This window comes from Mustela putorius, unplaced genomic scaffold (assembly GCF_011764305.1).
Source record: "Mustela putorius furo isolate JIRA1106 unplaced genomic scaffold, ASM1176430v1.1 tig00537227_pilon_pilon_pilon, whole genome shotgun sequence".
NCBI lineage: Eukaryota > Metazoa > Chordata > Mammalia > Carnivora > Mustelidae > Mustela > Mustela putorius.
In genome coordinates this window covers 41,142,457-41,164,293 of record NW_025422368.1, presented here as the reverse complement: position 1 = coordinate 41,164,293, position 21,837 = coordinate 41,142,457, and the positions used below count along the sequence as shown (strand labels likewise).

The window sequence follows — 21,837 nt, the reverse complement described above, 5'->3', positions numbered from 1 at the left end:
ATAAGAATACCACAGTGCTAAATTATGAATCACTTCTCTGGGATACATTGAGACTCCCTCACATTTGTAGCCGTCAAATGCAAGAGGGCAAGACCTTGCAGTTGTCCTCATATGATGCCCACAGCATTGAATAAACAAAACCAAATGGGTATGCTATTTCACAAGGATCAAACAAAATAGATTTGGCAACATCCACCTGATAATTACCTGCTCTGTCTACAACCTCTAACATGTGGTTCTAAATATAGATGTGGGGTGCTACAGATCGGAGACAGAGTGATGGCCATTAATGGGATTCCGACTGAAGACAGCACCTTTGAGGAAGCCAACCAGCTCCTCCGAGACTCTTCAATCACAAGCAAGGTCACACTGGAAATCGAGTTTGATGTCGCAGGTATGATCATATAATCGCAAGTCAGCTGCAGAATTGGCAGTGGACTGCGTGTGAATTATATGGATTATGTGGTAGAAGTGGAACTATTTTTTTATATACCAAACACGTTTTTGTTTAGGAGATTTGGGGTGTCATTTTGTATTGAGCATTGTTTTTGTACTATTCATTAAAGTGTCACCATAAGAACACTTGAAAATAAATGTGACAAAATGAATAAGTAATAGCTACTATACGGGTGATAAAAAAAAAATCACATAGCCTGTGTTCTTCCAGATTTGTCCTTATATGCCAGAGAAGCCATATTCTTCTGTCACGCAGACTGAAAAACCTCTCTTTGACCCTTGCAAAGAACATATGAAAGTTTGGTAGTGAACAATGAAAATTCATTAGGTGGATTTATACAAGCACAGTTGGTAAATATTTGGTCTCTAGTGTTAAAAAGAAAACTGCAACAGACACTTGATAAAAACAAGGAAGGCTTTCTTCAGGACTATTTCAAAAGAAATCAAGACCTGGATAGGGAAGAGAAATTGAATTTAAGTTCAAAAACAGTAAGGACAGCTGGGAATGTAAGGCCACCAAGCAAGGGAAGGGTGAGGGAGTCATGGAATGGAAACTGACTAACAGGAACTTACTTCGATATCGAGGGTGTGGAGATAAGGAATTTGACTCTCTACTCAAAGGTGGAGAGATTCTCAATAAACTGACTGAACAAGATTCTTACTAAAACGGGGCTAAGCAGGCCATGGACTAGGCCAAAGACAAGGCCTGGTTGAGAAGAGGAGCCTGATGTAAGTTTGGTCAGGAAGGGAATCCTTGTCAGTAGCTAAAAGGTGTGTGGGTTATAGAAGTGGGTGCCAATTTCTATTTAATAAAATTGTCTTCACACAGTGAAGAGCCAATAATCTTTACCAATCACTAAAGATGTGCCTTTGGACATAGAGATTGCATTATCCCAACAAATACTTGCTGAGTGTTCACTGGGGGTCCACTGGAGATGAAACAGTAGACAAGGAGTGAAGAAAAAATCCCTTTCTTCGTGAAGCTTGTGGTAGTACAGAAAGTTGATTTTTAAGTTAACAAATATCAATGTAAGCAATAATAAGTGCTCTGAGGAAAATAAAGCAGAATGGGGAATTAGAGGATGACTGTGGGGAGCTATTTTCATGAGATGACTCTTGGAGGAAGTTATATTTGACCCGAGATTTGACGGTTAGAAAGGAGCCAGCTCTGTGGAAATATGGGAGCAGAGTACTCCAGGTAGAAGGAACAGCCAGTGTAAAAGACTTGAGCCAGAATAATGGCTCAAGTTTGGCTGGGTGGCTCTTACCGAGGTGCCTGGGTAGCTCAGTCAGTTAAGTGTCCGACTCTAGATTTCAGTTCAGGTCGTGATCTTATGGTCATGGGATCAAGACCCACATTGGGCTCCACACTAGTGGGGAATCAGCTTGAGATTCTCTCTCTCCCTCTGGCCCTCCCCCACTCACATGGGCGTGCATGCTCACACACACTCTCTCAAGTAAGTAAATGAGTCTTTAAAAAGGTGAGGAGGGACGCTTACTGTAGCATAAGGAAGTTGGGAATGGGGATTAGATTTGATGTTGGAGATGGGGTGAGAGAGATTAGAAGGGGCCAATTAATGCAGTGCCTTGGTATAAAGAATTTATATTCCAAGTGTAATGATATCATGGAGCGTTTTATGGACAGTAGTGGGCTATCCTGATGGATGTGTTAGAGATCCTGCTGAAATGAGAAGGGACAATAACAGAAGCAGGAAACCTAGTTAGGAAGTTGCAGGGGTGGGATAGGTAAACAATGATGGCAGCTTGGACAAGGTGGTGGAGCTAGAGATAGTGACAAAGAGTGAGATTTAGGACATGGCTTGAAGCAGGGCTCACAGACTTCGCTTATGGAATGAATATGGAAGATGAGAGAAAGGGAAGATCATGGATGACTCCTGAGGTGGAAGGGTCAGTAATTGAGTAAATAGTGATGGCTTTAAGGAGAGGAAGACTTGAAGAATGGAAATTTGAGGATGACAACAAATTGTATTTTAGACCTGAATTGGTAAATCCACTGCTAATTCTAGGGGGGGAAAGTACAAGCAGATCCTTTCCTGAATTCAAAAGCAATTGTCGAGCACCAGTCTCTAAATGCTAGGCACTGTGTTACCTTCAAATCATTTAAAGGGAAAATATAAAGGATTAATATCCTCCAAGTGCTCAGAATCAATTAGACAAGAGCAAGAGCTGTTGCAAGATAAGAACAGACTTATTGAGTGTGTGTTGCCACTGGAATGTAAAAGGATGGGCCCAGGGGACCTCCAACAATCCCTCCTGTAGCCTAGGATGGGAGGGGTGCGTGGGCCAGAGAGCAGCCCTGAGGGGGACCACCTGTCAGTGATTGATAAAGTCTTTGGAATACAGGCCAGCACTAAGGAACGAGTGACAGGAAGGAGGGGGTTCTGCCTGAGAAATTAAACTAAAATTGAAAGAGGAAGGATGCTAGCAAAGGAGATAACGAAGATGCAGTCTGAGAAGTGGAAGGAGAACCAGAAAAGGTAGCATTTTGGAAGCCAACGCAAGAATTTCAAGGTCATGGTCAAGAGCATAAAGGTGTTTCAGAGAATTCAAGTAGTATAAGGCAGGAAGGGTCCACTGTATGTGGCAATTAGGAAAGAGCACATTGCAGAGTAGTTTCAGGGAACTGAGGTGCCCAAGTCAGACTAGTAAACTGAGGGGTTTGGAAAGGGTAGAGAACTACAGACAAGCTATGCTTGCTTTCTGCCAAGGAGCTGGGTTTTGGAACAGAGTATGGCCAGACAAATGCAGTGAATGGATAAAAAAAGATGGAGGCCACTGTGGACTTCTCTTTTTAGAACTGCTCCAGCATTTCATTACCTACTGGACACTCCTTTATACCGCCTAATCCTCCACCCAGTGGTTCTCGGTCAAAATCAGTTTTGCCCTAGGGAACATGTGGCAATGTTAGGAAGTGTAGCTGTGGATGAAAAAAGATGGGATAAACAATAGAGGGGGCTTCAGGGTCCGGAGGGGAGGTATTTTGTTTTGTTGCTACTGGAGAGATCTGAACATGTTTGCGGCCTAAAGTAAATGAAGGCGAAAAAAGATAACTGATGAGTATGGGTCCCCTTATGGGTCTCATCCCCTAAAGGGATGAGAGGAGAAGTTATCTAGAACATAGGTAGGCCTAAGACAGAAGGTTGGCAGCTGCCTCTTGTGAGTTTAAAGAGAAGGATATGAAAATATAAGTACATTTTTATCTGTGTTTAGGGTTTTATGTAAGAACTGTCAATGGAAGGTAAAAAGATCAGCATCTTGGGGAGTTGAAGAGAGTGATAGTTTAGAATACCTAATGGGGAAATGAGTGAGAAAGCTAGCCAGACTCCTGTAAAGGAATTTTCAAGCTGCGCAGTGGACCAGGCAGAGTCCAGAAGCTCCACGTGGATAGCCCTGTCAACCTGTATGGTCAAGTAGTTCTTGGTCATGTGACCTTAGCTACTGAGGAATACCAGTAGAGGTAGTGGGCAGGTAGACTGAGCCAGAGATGGAGATTTCTGGAGAAGGTTCAACAGGAAGAAAACTAAAGTCACAGTGGGTCAAATTGTTCCAGGAAGAGCACATGAATAAATACGGTGACAACCTCAGAAATCACGATAATATTTATCAAATGCTTGCTCTATAACATGTCACTCCTCTAAGCACTGTGTATTAGCTCACTTATAACAGCAGTGGAGGTTACTATGTTTACTGAGGTTACTATGATTACTATGAAAACTGAGGCCCACATAGTCACTGGTAGGGCTGGGATTTTCACCCAGGCATTCTGGCTCCAAAGGCCATGCTCTAACCACTGGACACAGGTTGCAGAGGGGAAGTCAATAATGGAGCCACATGATAGACTGGGAAGAAAGGGAGGACTGAAGAATCTAGGAGTATTCTGGAAGAGAAATGGGCTTACCAAGAGAAAGTTGAGAAGGGAGCCAATGGCAGGAGACCGAGTCAAAGTGGCATATTAGAGCTTAGGATTTCAGAGGTCAAGAAAGGCTCAGGGTAGCAGGCTGCTGAACTGATATAGCGTGGAGGTGAATATTAGTCAACCAGAGGTTTGAGAATTGGAAATGCAGTGTAACAGAAAGACCTTGCATACCGTGGAATCTCCCACAAGGAGGGCGTGACTTGGAATGAGGAAAGGAATATGAGCTAGCTGCTCTTGGCACGGCAGATGCAATCCTATCAAAGGATCTCTGCAGTTTCCCCCACCTGTAGCTCTTCCCCACCATGTTCAGGTGGTCTGCTCACTTCCTTCAGGTCTTTGCTCAAATATCACTTGTTCAGAGAATCATTCCCTCACCATCTATCACTTTGTCCCCTTTCTCAGATTTATGGTTCTTCTTAGCCTTTCTCATGCTCTGATGTTACATTGTGGATTTATTTTTTGTCTTGTCTTCTCCAGCAGAAAAAAAATCTATGCTGTCAGGGACTTTGTGCCTTCTGTTCATGAATGTATCCCAGGCCCTAGAATAGCGCTTGGAATGCAGGAGACTCTCAGCCAAGAGGCGGTGAATGAATGAATGAAGTACAGTTACCTCTCCTGAGGGACTGGAACCAGGAATTTCAGTTTGCATCCAGAACTCGTCCCATACCCACTCTTTCTCTGGGGTTCCTGGTTTCTCTGTGCTGCATATTTCTGCATATCTGCTCTATTTGTCTCTGCACAAGTTCTTTCTGACTTTTGAGTATACTTGATTGCCCCATCTTTGCCAAGACCAGCCAGTTCAAATTTCTAATTCTTAGATTTGGTTCATCACAGCCAAGCAGGAATCTGGTAGATGGACCCTGTAAGAATCAGTCAGATGGTGGTGAGGATATGGTTTTCAAAGGAGGCTGTCCGCAAGCCCCAGAATGTCCTCTCTACAAGCACACAACATTAGTGGTGAAGTGACTCTTCCGATCCAATACCTTCATTTATTTATAAATGGGGAAATTGAAGTTTGGGTGGGGAAACTAAAGGTCATACAACAAAGTGAATAGTAGATCCCAGATCTGTTGACTTGTACCTGTCTTTTTCATATCATGTTACACTGCCTCTTCAAAGAGATGTCAGAGTTTCCAGCATGAAAGAGCAGGGTTTCTGAACCTATGCTCTACTGTCATTGTTTGTCAAGGGGAGGTGGCTATTCTGCCCACTGTAGGAGGTTGGGTAGCATTTACTTGAAACACTCCCATTATGAATGGCCAGCACGATCTGACCTCTTCCATAAGCAGTCTCTAAGTATTTACTCATGCTATAAATGCATTTTTGTTTTATGTATATCCTCAATATTTATTCATTGTTTAACCCATTCTTAATATATATGTATACTTTAATATTTGTTGGTTAAATACTTTAATATCCTTGGTTTAGGCTCCTAAGAAATAGAAACTATGTCTAGTAAACTCACTTTATTCAGTACCAAACTTGCCTGAATAAGAGACAGGAAGAAAGGGACTTACGGTCTTCTCCCCTGCCCTGGTTGTTCCATAATTCAGTCCATTTCAAATGGATGGAAATGATATAGACTAGGGCCAGAAAACAATCTGCTCCCATGCTATCATCCTCTCTTCCCTTGTTCATGGCTGATCTCACTAATTGATTTCAGTATCCTCCTGCTGAGCCCAGACACAACATCAGAATCTCCAAAAAAACACTCTAGCTAGTCATTACCAGTCTACTGGCATCTGTTGGAAACTGCTGGAATCAGAAAGAGGGTTTTTTTTAGCCATTTGAGAACTTGGAACATTGGTAGGAAATATCTGGGCATGAGCGATTTCAAGGCTGCCCTATCTTTCTGGATTCACTCCTCATTGTACAGGCGTGGGCTACCTATTTCTAAAATTCTTCCTCAACAGTATATTTTACCCAGATATTTATTCCCAAGCTACTCATCTCAGAGATTAGCCACTTCTACTTTATAACTATTTTAAGTGATACAGAGAATGTTTAAAAAGCTTGACTGCGAGTACACTCTTGCCTAAATCTCTCTTTAAATGGGTACTACTGTACAAACAACACTGTGATGACATTTACGGAATTCTTTTTAAAGCTGGAATGATTCATAGCCTCATCACTCTAAAAAACAAAAGTTTAATTTGTTTATATTTCTTTACCATACATATTTATCATATATATTTATATATGTCTAATATAATAATATGTAATAATATATATTAATATTTCCTTTACCATACATATAATTTTATAAAGCTATACTCATAATATATGCACAATTTACATTTTGCCTTTTTTCAATACTGTCTTTTAAATACAGGTCTAAAAAATCATAAATACTTGAAGATTCTGCATTCATTTTGACATTATTTTGTTGGAAAAGATGCAGCTTAGTTTTGGAAAGAAGTTCCAGTGAAAATGCTGTCAAATGATGTTTGTCATTATTACTAGAGCCCCCAGTGTTTTCCTCTGAGTTGGGGGAGGGATTAAGCATTTACATTTACCGTCCCCCGTTAAAATCTCTTAATTTTTCAAATCTCACAAGAATGTCCAGGTTAATGCATTATGATGCAGTGATTATCTTACTGTGCCAACAACGAATGCTTCAGGCAGAAAAAGCAGGCCAATTGGAAAGAAGGGCGCCTTTGTTTACCCAAATGTGTTTTTAATTATAGTATTAACAAAGATAAAGCAAAATGAGGGAAGCACAAAATAATCACATGGGAGTCTAATAAAGTAAACATTCTATTTACTTACTCGAAACCTATTGTTTCTCCAAACATCTTTTTTGCCTCTTTACTAGTATTTCGTTAAGAAACACCAAATTACATATGCCTTTGCTTTACCCACCAAATAACTGTGTAGGCAAAAAAAATTACCAAATATAAAATAAATCATGTTGGTATTTAAAGATTAAAATGAAGCCACAGCTGATCAAAGAGATTCATTTGTTGATATTTGTTCATCACTATGAATATTTCAAATCTTATGTAGTCAAACATGATTCATTACTGTTTTCCGGGAAGTGATAACATCTCCTCCAGTGTCATTAACAATGTTAATCTTGGTCAAGGTTCCCTGCATTAAAAATGTATAAAAGCAAAATGTTGCTATGGTAACTCTTCTAGATCAATGATTCCTGGCCCTTAGGGTTGCAAGATCTTATTTGTATAGCATCATGAACAAGCTGTTACACACCTACAGGAATACAAGTATACATACATACAAGCATGCATATTCTCCCCTCCCCTTTCACGGAGGATTTTGGTAAAAAGCACATAACACTAAAACAAACATACATGAAATGAGTTCCATAACGAGCGAAGCTGTTTGTGCCTCTAAAGCTTCTTCTGCATTTACTTATGGGCCACTTGTGTGCTTTATCTGGGTAATCAAATTCCTAACACTCCCATGAACACTTCCGTGGAGGCGGTCTGCTTTTAGCTCCTATCCCGTTGCCTCTGCTAGACCAATGTGTTCATCAGAGATGGTTCAGTTGCAAGCAACAGACATGCCCCGAGCTAAATGAGACAGAGAGGGGGCATTTACTGGAAGCACACAGGAGTTTCACAGCCCAGGAGGACAGGATAGCCCCCAGGAAGGCCTAGAACCAGACGGAGGGCTTTCAAGGCCAAGTCCAGGCGCTCTCCAAGACCTCAGCATGCTCCTCCTCTCATTGTTTTTCCCTTCTCTCCCCAGAGCAGCTGTTGGTGCAGATGGGCAAAATGGGGCCATTTCAAATGCCCTCTCTGCCCCCGGTCTGCATGCTAATTCCACATTTGTAAACTGTTACTTTAGGGGTGGGAAGAAGGGGGCAATTAGCCTTCCATTACCAGAAGGAGGCATGTAGAGGACTTAGGGGTGAGATGGAGGGAAGACCCAGATTTGAGGAATATTTTGGAAGTAAGTATTTATGATACCTGCAGCCTCCAAGATGAGGAAATCAAGCACACCTACATGTTGTTACTTACCTCATTTCTTTTTCTACACCAGTGTAGAAAACTAGCCAACTAGCCAGTCTTTTTGACATCTGTTAGGGGAAATAATTTTGTCTATCTCAAGTCCTATTGGGAAATGGAAGGGTACAAATTTTTTTTTTTTTAAGATTTTATTTACTTATTTTTGTGAGAGAGAGAGAGAGAGAGAGAGAGAGGAGAGCACAAGCAGGGAGGGGGGCACAGGGGAAGGGGCAGAGGGAGAACAGGCTCCCCACTGAGCAAGAAGCCCTGTGTGGGAAAGCAGGTGCTTAACCGACTGAGCCACCCAGGTGCCTAAGGGTACAAATTATTAATGAATAAACAAACAAATCTATATGGATCCTCTCCAGTATATCAGAGTGTTAGCTGAGGACAACAGCAAAGCCAAAAACATCTACTCACGGTCTGTGACACTCGCAGAAGAGTTAGGAAGAGTGGGAGGTGCTAAGCGAAATTCAGTCAGTCAGAGACAAATACCATATGATTTCACTCATGTGTGGAATTTAAGAAGCAAAACAAATGAAGAAAGTGGGAAAGAGAGAGAGAGAGAGAGAGAAACTAGGAAACAGCCTCTTCTCTGTAGGGGCCAAACTGATGGTTACCAGAGGGGAGGCGGGTGGGGGGGATGAGGGAAGTAGGTGAAGGGGATTGGGGCGGCGGGGGGCACTTGTCGTGAGTACCAGGTGTTGACTCACTAAATTGTACGCCTGAAACTAACATTATGCTGTATGTTAACTAACTGGAACTTAAATAAAAACTTTAAAAGTAAAAGAAAGACAAGTGCGAGGGGCTGGGGGAAGCAGCAACCCCCCTGGCTTTCTTGGGAAGTGGGCAAAACACTGGAAGGAAAGAACAGGCCCAAGAGGGTAGATTTGCTTTTACTGGGCACAGCAGCTGGGACTGTGAGGGATAGCCTGGGGACCCCCCTCCCTTTTTTTTTTTTTTTTTTTTTTTTTTTTACAGGTGGCATTCTAGAAGCCTGGAGGGCCCAGAGAAATCAAATTTTTATTGTGTTTTCCAGTTTAACAGCCTATGGCAAATCTTGGAAGTCTTAATAGCCTGTGGCAAAATTGGAAGATGAGATTCTGGTCTTGTAAGATTTACTGCCTGCTTTTCGCCCGGGAAAGAATAAAAGGCCTGGAAGAGCAAGTTAAGGCAGAAGAAGGGAGTACTCCAGCTCTGTTTCCATGAGGCCGACCCAACTTTTCACCCATACTTTGCAGTGACAGGAAATGTGTTAAATATGGGATTTGCAAATTGAACCAGGGGCCCCATAGTTGTAGGCAATCCCTGCTGTGTAGACTGGGGAGCTAGCATTGAGCACAATAAAGCAGTAAAAATAGTTGAGCTCCCCATCCCACAGGCCTCCCCTGTCTGCTCCTTCCACCCCTTTCCCAAACCTTCCAGAAAGGATTACAGTCATTAGCAGCTTAGTGTGAATAGATGTTATCTCTTTAGAATATATTTTCTTTTTAACCTTATCTCTAATTGAAGGTTTCCCAGACTGTTAAAGGAATTTGAAGAAGAGTATACTTAAGAATTTGTAGCAGTTCTTTCTTTTCTCAAATACTGGTCAAGCCTTAGTAAAATCAACTTAGCTCCATCCACCGTCACATTTCAACCAGGGCACGCTGGTTCTCTTTCTATTGCAGCAATGTTAGTTATTACCCCAGAAGTGCTTGGTCAGTGTCTGAGCCCACTTTCACCCTGTTCCAGTGCCCCCTGCCCTCTTGCTCCTCCCTGGGACCTCCTGGAGCTCCCAGGATCCAGAAATTAGAGGGCAATTGGGGCCTCCTGGGGTCCTGTGTTCCAACCCTGAAGGCAGCATCCGGTCTGAAAGGTTGAGAAATACTTTGAGCATCACTCTTGTTTCTACCTCTTGTTTCTACACTCTTGTTTTCACTATTTACAGTACAAATTAAGGCACCTCCCTAGCCCCCAAATCAACAACCATCACATTGTAAGTGCTTACTTAGCCAGAGCAATTTCATATCATTAAACAGTGATTTTGTTGTTTATGCAGTAAAACTTAAACTGACCCTGGCCCCCACCAGGGGAACTTCCCTAAAAGCAAGTCCAGGAAACCAGTAAAATGTGGTCGACCAGTCCCTGATAACAGAGCCCAAATACAAGGGTGGGTCAGGTCAGGTGGAGATAACAGAGCAGGAATGCAGGGATGAGTCAGGCCAGGTGGAGACATCCAATCAGTGGGGGCGCACATACTGTCTCCCTAGCTACCAAGGAGTGTGGGCCCCACCTTCTGGGCACCAATTCTGACCAAGGTGATAGGCTAGTTCAAATAGCTTCTATGGGGTGAATTGTAATGCAGTTGGCCACCCGTTTGTGGCCTAGCATGACTGCGCAGCTTTGTCTGTGTGTTACGATCTCATTGGCCACCTGTGTGTGGCCGGGCTCAACCACATGGCCTTTGCTTTCTAAAAGTTAGTTTGTGAGGCTGGGGGTTGCTCGCTCTCTCTGTAAGAGGTGGCCCCGAACGGTTGGTTTGATTCTCCATCCTTGGCACGAAATATAGCTTTGCTTGACCTTCCCTTTGTATCAGTCTCGCTCCTTTGATCACGGACCTAACAACATCAAACCTATTTCCCCAGCTACCTTCAAACAACAGTTGAAGACAAAGTATTGCAGAATAGGTTAACTCTGGGGAAACATGGCTGAAGAGGAAAAAAGAAGATAACCAGACCTGTGGTTCTTAAATGTTGGTGTGCCTAAGAATCATCTGGAGAACATACTTAAAATGCTCATTTCTAGGTTTTATCTTCAGAAATTCTGATCCTGTAGATCTGGATGATTCAGGAATCTGTATTTGTGTGACACCTGGGTGGCTCAGTGGGTTAGGTGTCTGCCTTCAGCTCAGGTTGTGATCCCAGGGTCCTGGGATTGAGCCCCACATCGGGCTCCCTGCTCGGGAGACAGAGAGCCTGCTTCTCCGTCTGCCTGCAGCTCCCCCTGCTTGTGCTCTCCCTCTGGCAAATGAATGAATGCAGATATGCATGAATGGAATCTGTTTCTGTAACTTGCATTCCAGGTCAATTTGGCCCAAAGGTTGCCCAAATGACACCTCACTAATACTGAGCTCAGGTGTTGCCATGAAAAAAACACAGCTGCCTTGGGGCAGGACATCTTTTCTTCACCAGAAGCATTACTTACCAGGATTTTATAGGCATTTGCCTACCTTTAGTTCCTTCAACTTTAACTCCAGATGTTCATGATACAAGAATTCCTGACACAGTTTCATTGACTGGTGCTCCATGCTTCCTGGTCACCTACAAACATCCTCTCTTCTCTGTTTTGAAATTCCAGAGTCTGTCATCCCAAGCAGTGGGACATTTCATGTGAAGCTCCCTAAGAAGCACAGTGTGGAACTTGGAATAACCATAAGTTGTAAGTAAATGTGACTCCCTTTAAAATGTAGAGTTTTTAAAAAGACATTAGAAAATATGTTGTTGAATGACTTAGAAGTTGACAGAAGTTTCTGAAGTGTCATTGCCAAGTTTCTAATTCACATTACACATGGGCAGAGCCTCTCCCCCCTCCCTCTCTTAACTAGCTGTGTGAATAGAGCAAGTGACTTAAATTCCCTCCAATCTTAGGTTTCTTCAGCTGTAAAATGGAAATAAGGCTATCTACAAGATAAAGGATTATTTGAAGTGTGAAATAAAAGAACATATTGTTTATACCTAGTTTAGTCCAAGGCAGGTAATGAGGACTCAATAAATGTGTCTCACCCTCACCATGAATGATTAGATGTGTGTAGAAGTGCCTATACGTTCTCTACATTTTAGTATATTATGGGTTAAGTTTTCACAATCATCCGTTTAACTAACAAAAATCACGTTTATTTCAAGACAATGCTCCTGTCTGTCCACTATGCATTTAAAAGCTATTTTGCAAGACTAAAAATAATGTCTCTTTATTTAGTAACCTTTGGAATTCCTGCATGGTCCAAGACGTCTGGGTAACCAAACCAAAAAGAAAAGCAGAACATATAAATGTGTTAAATTCCCTCCTTTCCTCGAGCTCTAGATTTATAACTGTTTTGGTAAAATGGCTTTGAGAAACATTTATAGAATGTGAATTGAAGTTTTTTATGCTTTTACTATCCATAAACTGGGTTTGTCCACAAATGCCCCCAACAAAATGAAGCAAATGATTAATGCATAAACACCAAAGAGGCAGTGTTTGTGACCAAGGAGTGGTCCCTTCAAGAAAGAACGATGAGCTCACGTGAAGTGCCTCATTACACACTATTGGATCCCACTTATGTTAGGGGTCAAGGCAAAAATAGTTCTCAGCTGGGCTGGTATGAAATGGGGGCCGTCTACTTCAACTTTGACAATATCAGTGTAACACTGAAAATGAAATTTGAGGTATAACCAATACATCAGACAGATCTAGCGCAGCCCCGAAAATAGTGGAACTACAATACAGAATAAATGTAAAGAGCAAGAAGCCACATGCATGAGAGAATGCTCACACCCACCTCCTGAACCCAGGAGGTTCTCTCAGGCCTCCTGAGAGAAGAGGAGGACTGATGTGTCTCCATGTCTTCTCCGCTAAGCAGAAAGATGAGATGGGGTTTTGGAGACTCCAGACCTATTCTAGGTACTACTGAAGTCATTTGTGCCTTTAATCGGATCACTGAGCCTCTCAGTTTGTTCATTCTGGAACAAAGAGAGTATGCCATTATTCTGTCAACAGCGGTGGTTACTGAAATAAAGGGAGAGCTCATCAGAACTTACTATTCTAAAAATATTTGGGACAGGGTGGCTGCCGAAACCCCATGTTACTTTAAGACCGCTTTCATTTATTCTATTTTTTCCACTCCATTGATTGATCCCGTCAGTACTGGCTGCGAAAGCAGTCTCCCTCCGAGGAGTGTATAACCGTCCGGCTGCGTTCAGGTGCCCTGCCTTCCACTCTATTCTTTCTTCCCTTCGCTTGCATGAAATAAATGCGTTCTGAGTGCCTAGGATGCCTAGAACCTATGCTAAGTTTTGAAAACACACTCCCTGTCCTTAGAGATACTTACTGCTAGTGTGTCCGCTGGAGGCACCCACAGGTGGGAAGCCTATTGCCACATAATCGTTTTCCTTCCAAATTTTAATTGGGAAAATAATCTTTTTTAAAAAAATAGATTTATTCTTAAAAATTGATATATGTAAGGGGAGGAGGGTAGGGAGATGGACAAAATGGATAAAGGGGAGAGGGAGGTACAGCTTTAGTTATGGAATGAATAAGTCACGGGAATCACAGGAATAAAAGGGACAGCACGGAGAATGGAGTCAGTGGTATTGTAAGAGCATTGCACAGTGACAGGTGAGAGCTACATGCCAGTGAGCCTAGCCTAGCATGTAGACTTGTCAAATTGCTATGTTTTACACCTGACACCGATGTAACATTGTGTGTCCACTAACTTCAATTAAAGAAAAAATTGACATACCTAAAAATACAACTATTAAGGAGAGTCCCCATTTAAAAACTGATCCTGTGATGTCAATATTTAGATGCTCCATTTGTTTGAAGTGTATTCATGTATACACAACCACAACATATTTTATTCATATGAACAATCATCTAAAATTATGCTTTATGGTGGTTTTGTGTGTGAACTAAGTATGACATTTAATGCCAACAATAGAAACTTCCCCCAAACCCTCACAAGAATGGCCTGACTTTCAACCAGCATAAACTAAAGCTATTCATGGAAGCTGGAAGTGTTCTGTTGTTCCTGGATGGAGGAATGATACATAAGCTTGTCAGATTCATCTGTCAGCCCATCCAGACCTACAGCTCCCTTTATACAACTTAACCATCACCATGCTGAATTTGTGTCTCCTTGTGGAAAATACTAATATTTTCTCAATTGAGAAAACAGAATTTACTTTAAAAAAAAAAAAAAAAAGCCAGAATCCAATTATATTGTTATGAAATGAACTCCTGAGGTCTAGAGTGGTTCCTGGCATATACAAGGTGCTTATTTAATTCCTGTCTTTGTAGAATGAATGAATAAAGAGTCTATAAAAAATAATCTTCTGCTGATAATCTGCTAACCACTGTGCATTCCAGAAAATGAGCCTTTGAAGGTGATGATGAATACAGATGTTTATGCAAAGGCCCTTGGGTGAACTAAAGAAGCACTAACTTGGAAAATGATTAAGAGCAAGACCTCAGAGGCGCCTGGGAGGCTCAGTCCATTAAGTGGCTGCCTTTGGCTCAGGTCATGATCCCAGGGTCCTGGGATAGAGCCCTGCTTCCAGCTCTCTGCTCAGCAGGGGAGTCTGCTTCTCTCTCTCTGCGTGTGTCTCTTTGCCTCTCTGTCAAATAAATAAATAAAAGCTTTAAAAAAGAAAAAAAGCAAGGCCCCAGAGCACACACATCTCCACTCCTCGACCCTCTTGAGCTCTCTGTACCACTTCCTTGTCTATAAAACAGTGCGCTTGTTCCCTTCTTCGTAGCATTATTGAGAAGATTATATGAGTTAGTGTATGTAAAGTGCCTAGACCAGTTATGAGCCCTAACCACGTGTTCATTATTATGATGACTGCTATTTATTTTACATATAGAGCTTCCTGAAATAGCTTAATCCAAGCTCTACCCCCACAAAATTTTATGCCAACTGCAACTCTAGCACTTAGGGAGGAAAGCAAGGGACCCTCTTCTCCAGCACCCAGGTACTGTTAGCGAAACTGAGGCCTGCAAGGGTCTAACTGATCTGTCCCACTCCCTGTGCAAAGCCCTCTTCTGTCTCCTTCACCCTGTGAGAACCTGAGTAGAAGACGCAGCCTTCATCCCGGGAAACGTTCTGCCAGAGCCTGGCACGCTCGGCTGAAGCCTCACTCACTCTTCATACCTAATTGACTGAGAAATGAGTCTCTCTGATTTGGGATGTGGTGAGCAGTTTTAGACTAATTTTCTGAAGTTCCTGATGAGACATTCATAGCACATTAGCATCAGCCATGACTTTTATTGATGTTATTGCTATAATGTGGAGCAATCTATTCTAGCAAATAAAGTGAAACGGCCTCGTGCTGGAAACAGCGTCCTGAAGCTCTAAGACCTCAGCCAGTGGGAAACCAGAGCGCATGCCCAGCCGCGTAGCGCCCCCCACCCACCCTCACTGCAGACCACGCCCCTTAACTCTATCATGCGCAGTTGTCAGTAAAATCTTTTTGATACTAATGTTTTCTTTTTGCTGTTTTACTACAAGGATTTTTACCTACTTTGTGACAGGCATGACCATAAGCAGTTTGTGTGTTTCCCACTTACTCCATAGAGCGGCCCTGTGGCGTCTATACCCATTTTATAGAAAAGAAAGGCTGGGCTGGGTAACCTGCCCAGGCCCCAGAGCTCATAAAGGTTGCATGGGTTTTAAACCCATGCTGCTGACCTAACATGGGTTTTGCTGTCCCGCCAGTGCTCATCACTGCCTCTACATGATTGATGACCTTTCCCACATCCTTTATCAGAAAAGCAAAAGACAGCATTTTATGAGTGGAGTTAATTTGTTGGCTTTCCTTTTTAGTTTTGACCGAATTGTTTTCAGGAACAAAGGCTTGCTCTTTTTTTTTTTTGTAAAAAATCATAAAGCAGCCTTTATGACAAGCACTATAAATCTGTCATTTTTTTCCCTTAAGTCTTAAGCGTATTTATAAGAGAATGGCTCAAGTTTTTTGCCAACTTTGCAATAAAAATTCTACTCACTGCTCCATTTCAAATCAAATAACTTGTTTTACTTGCCAAGTATCATATATACGGTTACAAGTAAAGCAAAACTGAATGACTGTGTGCGTGTGTGTGTGTGTGTGTGTGTGTGTGTGTGTCCAGTATAGTTTGGACACTTTATCAGCCCTTTGATCAAAGTACCCTGACTAGTAGAGTAAGATCCATGAATGGCTAGATATTATCGAATGTTCTTGGAATACTTTGTTGATTCAAGTTTAATTACTACAAAATCCAGAAGATTTTACCTGTCTTCTACTACAAAGTTTTTAAAGCAAAAGATAGAGAATATCACTTTCCACCTTTTCAACGATTATTTGAGAAGCAAAGAATCCATGTTCACTTTAATAATCAGTTTCTGATAGTGAAAGAGAACTAATGATTTTTTTTTTAAAGAATTTATTTGTCAGAGAGAGAGCACAAGCAGGCAGAGTGGCAAGCAGAGGCAGAAAGAGAAGCAGCTTCTCACTGAGCATGGAGCCTGATGCAGGACTCAATCCCAGGACCCTGGGATCATGACCCAAGCTAAAGGCAGTGGTTTACTGACCGAACCACCCAGGAGTCCCTGGACTAATGATTTTAAACTTCAGGGTCAAAAGATGATAGCGTGAACCCTGGTGTTAGCGCTGCTCCCACCCCAGAGCATTTTAAAACAACAGTGTAAGATTTTTCAAAAGGCACAAACCCATAAGAAGAAGAAGAAAAGGAATATAGATAGCTGCAACCAAATTTGGAAGTAGCAGAGAAGATGGAGAAAGATGAATTTAAAGAAGCAGAAGGGAAAGCTGACAGGGAACCGGATTTGCATCCGAAAGTCCCAGCAGCATCAGGAACTGGTGGAATGACGACCTTCCGGAAGTGAGAGTGATGGGAGAGCTGAGACATGAGGAATGGTTGAAAGTCCGTGAAAAATGAATTAGTCCCTTAGATGCCTTCTGCCAGCCAGCACATCCAGGCACATCTCCCCTCCACAGAAGAATGGAGTTTCATTCTCTGGAAAACAGGAAATGGAGGGGCTGTGGCCTGGGAGAGCACAGCGGAGGGCAGCTGTACTGCTCTCCAAAAACAGATGAGCAGGGCCGCCTGGGTGGCTCAGTTCTTAAAGAGTCTGCCTGGCTCAGGTCATGATCCCCGAATCCTGGGATTGAGCCCCCTCATCCGGCTGCCTGCTGTGCAGGAAGCCTGCTTCTCCCTGTCCCTCTCCCCCAGTTTGTATTCCCTCTTTGTCTGTCAAATAAATAAAACCTTTAAAAAAAAAAAAGTGTACATACTGAATGTTGAGACCGCTAGTCTTCTCCTCTATAAACTCAGAGAAGCAAGGTAGCCGGCTTAATACCCTCCAAGCCAAGAGGAAGAATCAGAGCCATCTGACCCAAAGAAACAGCCTGGCCTGAACTCTCCAGGGAAGATTAGAGTCCACAGACCCCTCTCAGATGCACCAAGCTTTCTAACAGCTTTGTAGGGCTGCCTCTTTCATGTGAACAGACAGCTAAGAAAAAGCAGACACCTGAGGGAAGAATCTGATATGCAAGTCTATCACCAGAAACAAAGAAGAAAAGCAGAAGCAGCGCAGTCAGGAAGAAGAAAACTTTAAAAAAGAACAAGGCTTCATTAACGTCAGTACTAACCTAAGAGATTGTGTGCTTGGAAGCAAGAAATGAATACTAGTCTAAAATAACATACCAAAAATAAATAAATAAATAAATAACATAACATAACATAACATAGTATAACATAACATACCAGGGTGGACAAAGACCTCTTGGAATTAAGAACATGGCAGAAATTAAAATATTGGAAAATAAAGGTGAGAGAAAGTGCCGGAAATTAGAAGAAAACCACAAATAAGGAATCCAGGATAGAAAAGAAGTATGCAGGCTGAGTCCAAAGGATACAATATCCAATAATAGCCATTACAGAATGAAAGAGGAGAGAAAAGTGTGAGGGCTCCAAGGATGTAAGAGAGAGGGTTAAGAGATGAACTGAGGCATATTAAAAATGTAAAGGATTTATTTAAGTAAAAATAGATTCAAATCAGGCAGTGCCAAAGTGGAAGGAAATAGGAGGGCTCTATCCACAAGAGCCTGGGAGAAGACAGGTAGACAAAGTACAGACACAGAGAAAGGAAATTATTGATCATCTGTAACTTAAAGCCTAGTTGGCTGTTTGTGATTGGTTTTCCTTAGCATTTTGAATTTGTAACTTTGAGGCATTGACAGGCTTAGATTTTAGGTTGCTTCTATAGGCCATCACGGCTTTACAGCCACCTTAGTCTAATGGCCTCCTTGTTTTAGTGTAACAGAGTCAAGAGAACATCTTCCAGGATCTGTGAGAAGGAAGTTTCCAAGATCTATGGAGCAACCCTAGAAAGTAAACAGTCCAGACAAGTTGTAAACCTCTGCTAGAAACCCTGATATGATTTATCATACTAAGAGAAAATTTATATAGCTTGGGATCTGAGGAGTTGAATTCTTGATAAATACAAGAAAACTATCCAGAGACACCAAGGCAATTGACAACTAAAGGGAAAACATACCCTATGAAAAGGCAAGTAGTCATGGTATGCTACATGACTTATCTGTGAATACTGTTTATGTAGTCATACAGAGGAAAATAACAAATATCAATCTTATAAAAAATTCAGACCAAACTGTGATGGAAGAATGTGGGGAGCCCACAGGACAAGGCATGTATGTGAATATAGGGCTGGAATAGCATCTTTCATAACAGAAGGTAAATAATTAGCCCTGAAAAATAATTAAATATAACAGTTGTATGTTATTTAGCAATATAGCAGTAGCATCTGGAGAAGTAAGAAATGAAGGGCTGGTCTTGGAGAAATTGGACTCTTCAAGTTGTATGCATGTGTAATTTTGATATAAATGAGTAAAAGTAAATTTAAAAATATATAGTAGTTTTCTTGTGAGGATCAAGAATGTCCACCTATGAGCAGCATGAAAAAATCAGTCATTATGATGTATACAAATGGGTACTTACGATTTAGGATACAATTTCTAGTGACATCATCTTCTTAGACAGCAAAATAGCCTTAAAAGACATGAAAGTGATGAGTTTAGAAAAAAAAAAATAAACTTGTAGATGACTCAAAATGTAGATCTAGTAAGACAAAAACAACTAACAGAGATAGAAGAGTTTGAATTAAAATTATTTTATGAACTATGACTAAGAAAAAGGCAGTATGTTAAATTTAACATGTATCCTATAACATGGGATTTGTATCTTGTTCTTTCTCCTTTGTCAGCCTTTCAGTTCCATACATTTCACCAGTTTATATTGAGATTTCAAGAGGTTGTGAAACTATTTTGTCTTTTTCAGAGCTCAGTAACCATGTGCTACCCTTCTTTGCTAGGCCACACACTTGACCCATTTAGGGTAACCTTCCAGCCATATGATGGTTTATATGGCCTTCCCAGCTATACTCACTTCGGAGAAGAGAGAGTTTCATGGCTAATAACTTCATAAGATTTAACCATCCCTGCCCCAGCCTCCACTCCCACCATTTTATGCAACTTCTATGGGGTTTCATGGCTGGTGCTCAAAGCAGAGCTGCCTGACTTATAGTTAGTATCAATAAATATGTATTAAACAAATGATTCTGTGGAGAACTTCAAATTTGAACCATTAAGCACTAGTGTATTCTCAAAGGGTCACAAATTCAGAAGCCCTCAGAGGTGAGGCAAGTCAGTGAATGAGATCCATCCATGGAGGACAGTGGCAAATGGGAAACTGGAGGCTCCATCCAAAGGGGGAGTTGGAAGTGTCCAGTGTTGCTGGATAATAATAACAGTAAACAATTATGTTATGCATTGCTTGTGCACTGGTCCCATTGCTTTAATGTAAATCTCCATCCTTGCCACAAAAACGCTGAGGTAAGCACTCTTACTATTCTTCATCACTATTTTCAGATCAACTCAGGTGCCTAAAGACTATGCACTCAAATGCCCATGGCTGACAAGTGGTAGAGCCAGGATTTTGGATCCAAACATTATGGCTGTCAAGCTCTTCTACCATATTGCCTGTCCAGTTTTTTAAAACAAACTATACATGTGCATGAAATCTACTAATTTTTAAATGATGACAACTAACCTAATTTCTTGAAGCCCTACAAGTCAAGCAAAGCATGCTTGGTTTATGACTTCTTCTTGGGTAGTGGAGAATTAAAACATAGGTCCTGGGGTATGCAAACGATATCTGAGCCCTCAGAACCACATTTAACATGCCTGGTAGGCACGGGAGCCACAGTGCCAGGAGCTCATACAGATTTGGACCAACTTCTGAGTTTAACTTCATCACTCCAAGGGGCATTTACCCTGATGAGCTTCTCAAGCCTCAGGTATGATCTTGGTTAAAAGAGAAAGAGAAGAATCTAGCAAACGTGAGAATGGCCACCATATGTGTCCATATGCCATAATAAGTTTCAAACCTCTCTGTAAAGCTGGGTGGGTTTGTCCAAGAGACCCCAGTGCTATTTTCCTCTGTTGCAAAGATGACAGAGATGGGTTTGATGTATTTTGTTGCCTCTACTATTGTTTCATTTCAGACCATTTTGGTGGAACATGGATTTTATTAAAAACCAGGGGAAACATTGAGTGCTTTGTGATGGTTACTACAGCTTGGCAAAATAGAGTATAAAGTCATTGGCAGATGCTAAAAAGTTGTATTTTGGGGTAATAACAAAGTTTTTGTCTTTGAGCCCTATGTCCAAAACGATTTGTAGTTGTAAAATTGACATGTATAAAAATGCTAAATATTTCTATTTCTCTGGAGGAATTATATCAAATCGAGTGGAGGTTTAAATTATGAATTAATTGTAGTGAATAGAATGTTTTGCATACTTTGCTAGAAGCTAAGAATAATGATTGAATCAAGTCCCATTAACATTTACTATGGGCTAATTTAGACAGTGGGTAAGATATTGGTTTATATATTTGCTTTTTCTTTCAATGTTATATTGAAATATTAAACCATCTGTTCTTATGCATAAACATTTTCCTGGGATTCAGGTGGGATTATGGGATATGATATGGTTCTATGACTATAATGGGGTGATCAGCCTGTTTATAATAAAATCTTACTTTAGGGGCCTTTTAATGATTCTTAAAAGAAAATCACTACAGACTTCAAACTGGCAAAACATCTCCTCTTGGAGGCAAATTGTTTTTTTTTTATAAATGTCAGTATGGGTTATTTTAATTATCAAACACCTAAATTAAATATACACTTTCTAGACAAGATGATATTTTTGTGCTGTGTGAACTATAGCTCATTTTCAGGATTAACTCTACGGTAGACACAAAACTAATTGCTTTTCATTCTCATCAAATAGAAATATCTGAGAAAAGTTATAAAACCAAAAACTGACCACTGTGCAGGATAATAGGATAATCTGTAGACTCAATAAAAGTTGAATGTTCACATTTAGAATATGAATATGTATAAAAATATAATTAAGTCAAATATTGACTGCTGTCAATAAAATAAAATATTCATATTCCAGAACACTTCGGAGCATTTTAGGTATGAATGTGTGAGCAAAATATTAAGATTTACAGTCTATCTAGCAACAGATTTCCTTCTGGGGGAAAAAGAACTTTAAATCACTGAATCTCATCCACTTTCCAATTCCATATACCTGAAGAAATACGGCATGGTCCCACAAAAGGTGATGTCTCCTCACCAAAAAGAAGTAAGGGA

The 21,837-nt window shown here is 41.1% G+C and overlaps 1 protein-coding gene across 6 annotated transcripts in view; it reads left to right on the top strand.

Moving 5' to 3' along the window:
• GRIP1 (glutamate receptor interacting protein 1) overlaps window positions 1–21,837 on the top strand; it is a 672,771-nt gene that overhangs the window by 595,377 nt on the left and 55,557 nt on the right. For all 6 annotated transcript variants that reach the window (XM_013056079.2, XM_004752473.2, XM_045072854.1 and 3 more), the window contains 2 exons: window positions 249–394; window positions 11,704–11,784. In XM_013056079.2, the coding sequence (XP_012911533.1) occupies window positions 249–394; window positions 11,704–11,784 (227 nt within the window). The remainder of the gene's footprint in view (window positions 1–248; window positions 395–11,703; window positions 11,785–21,837) is intronic.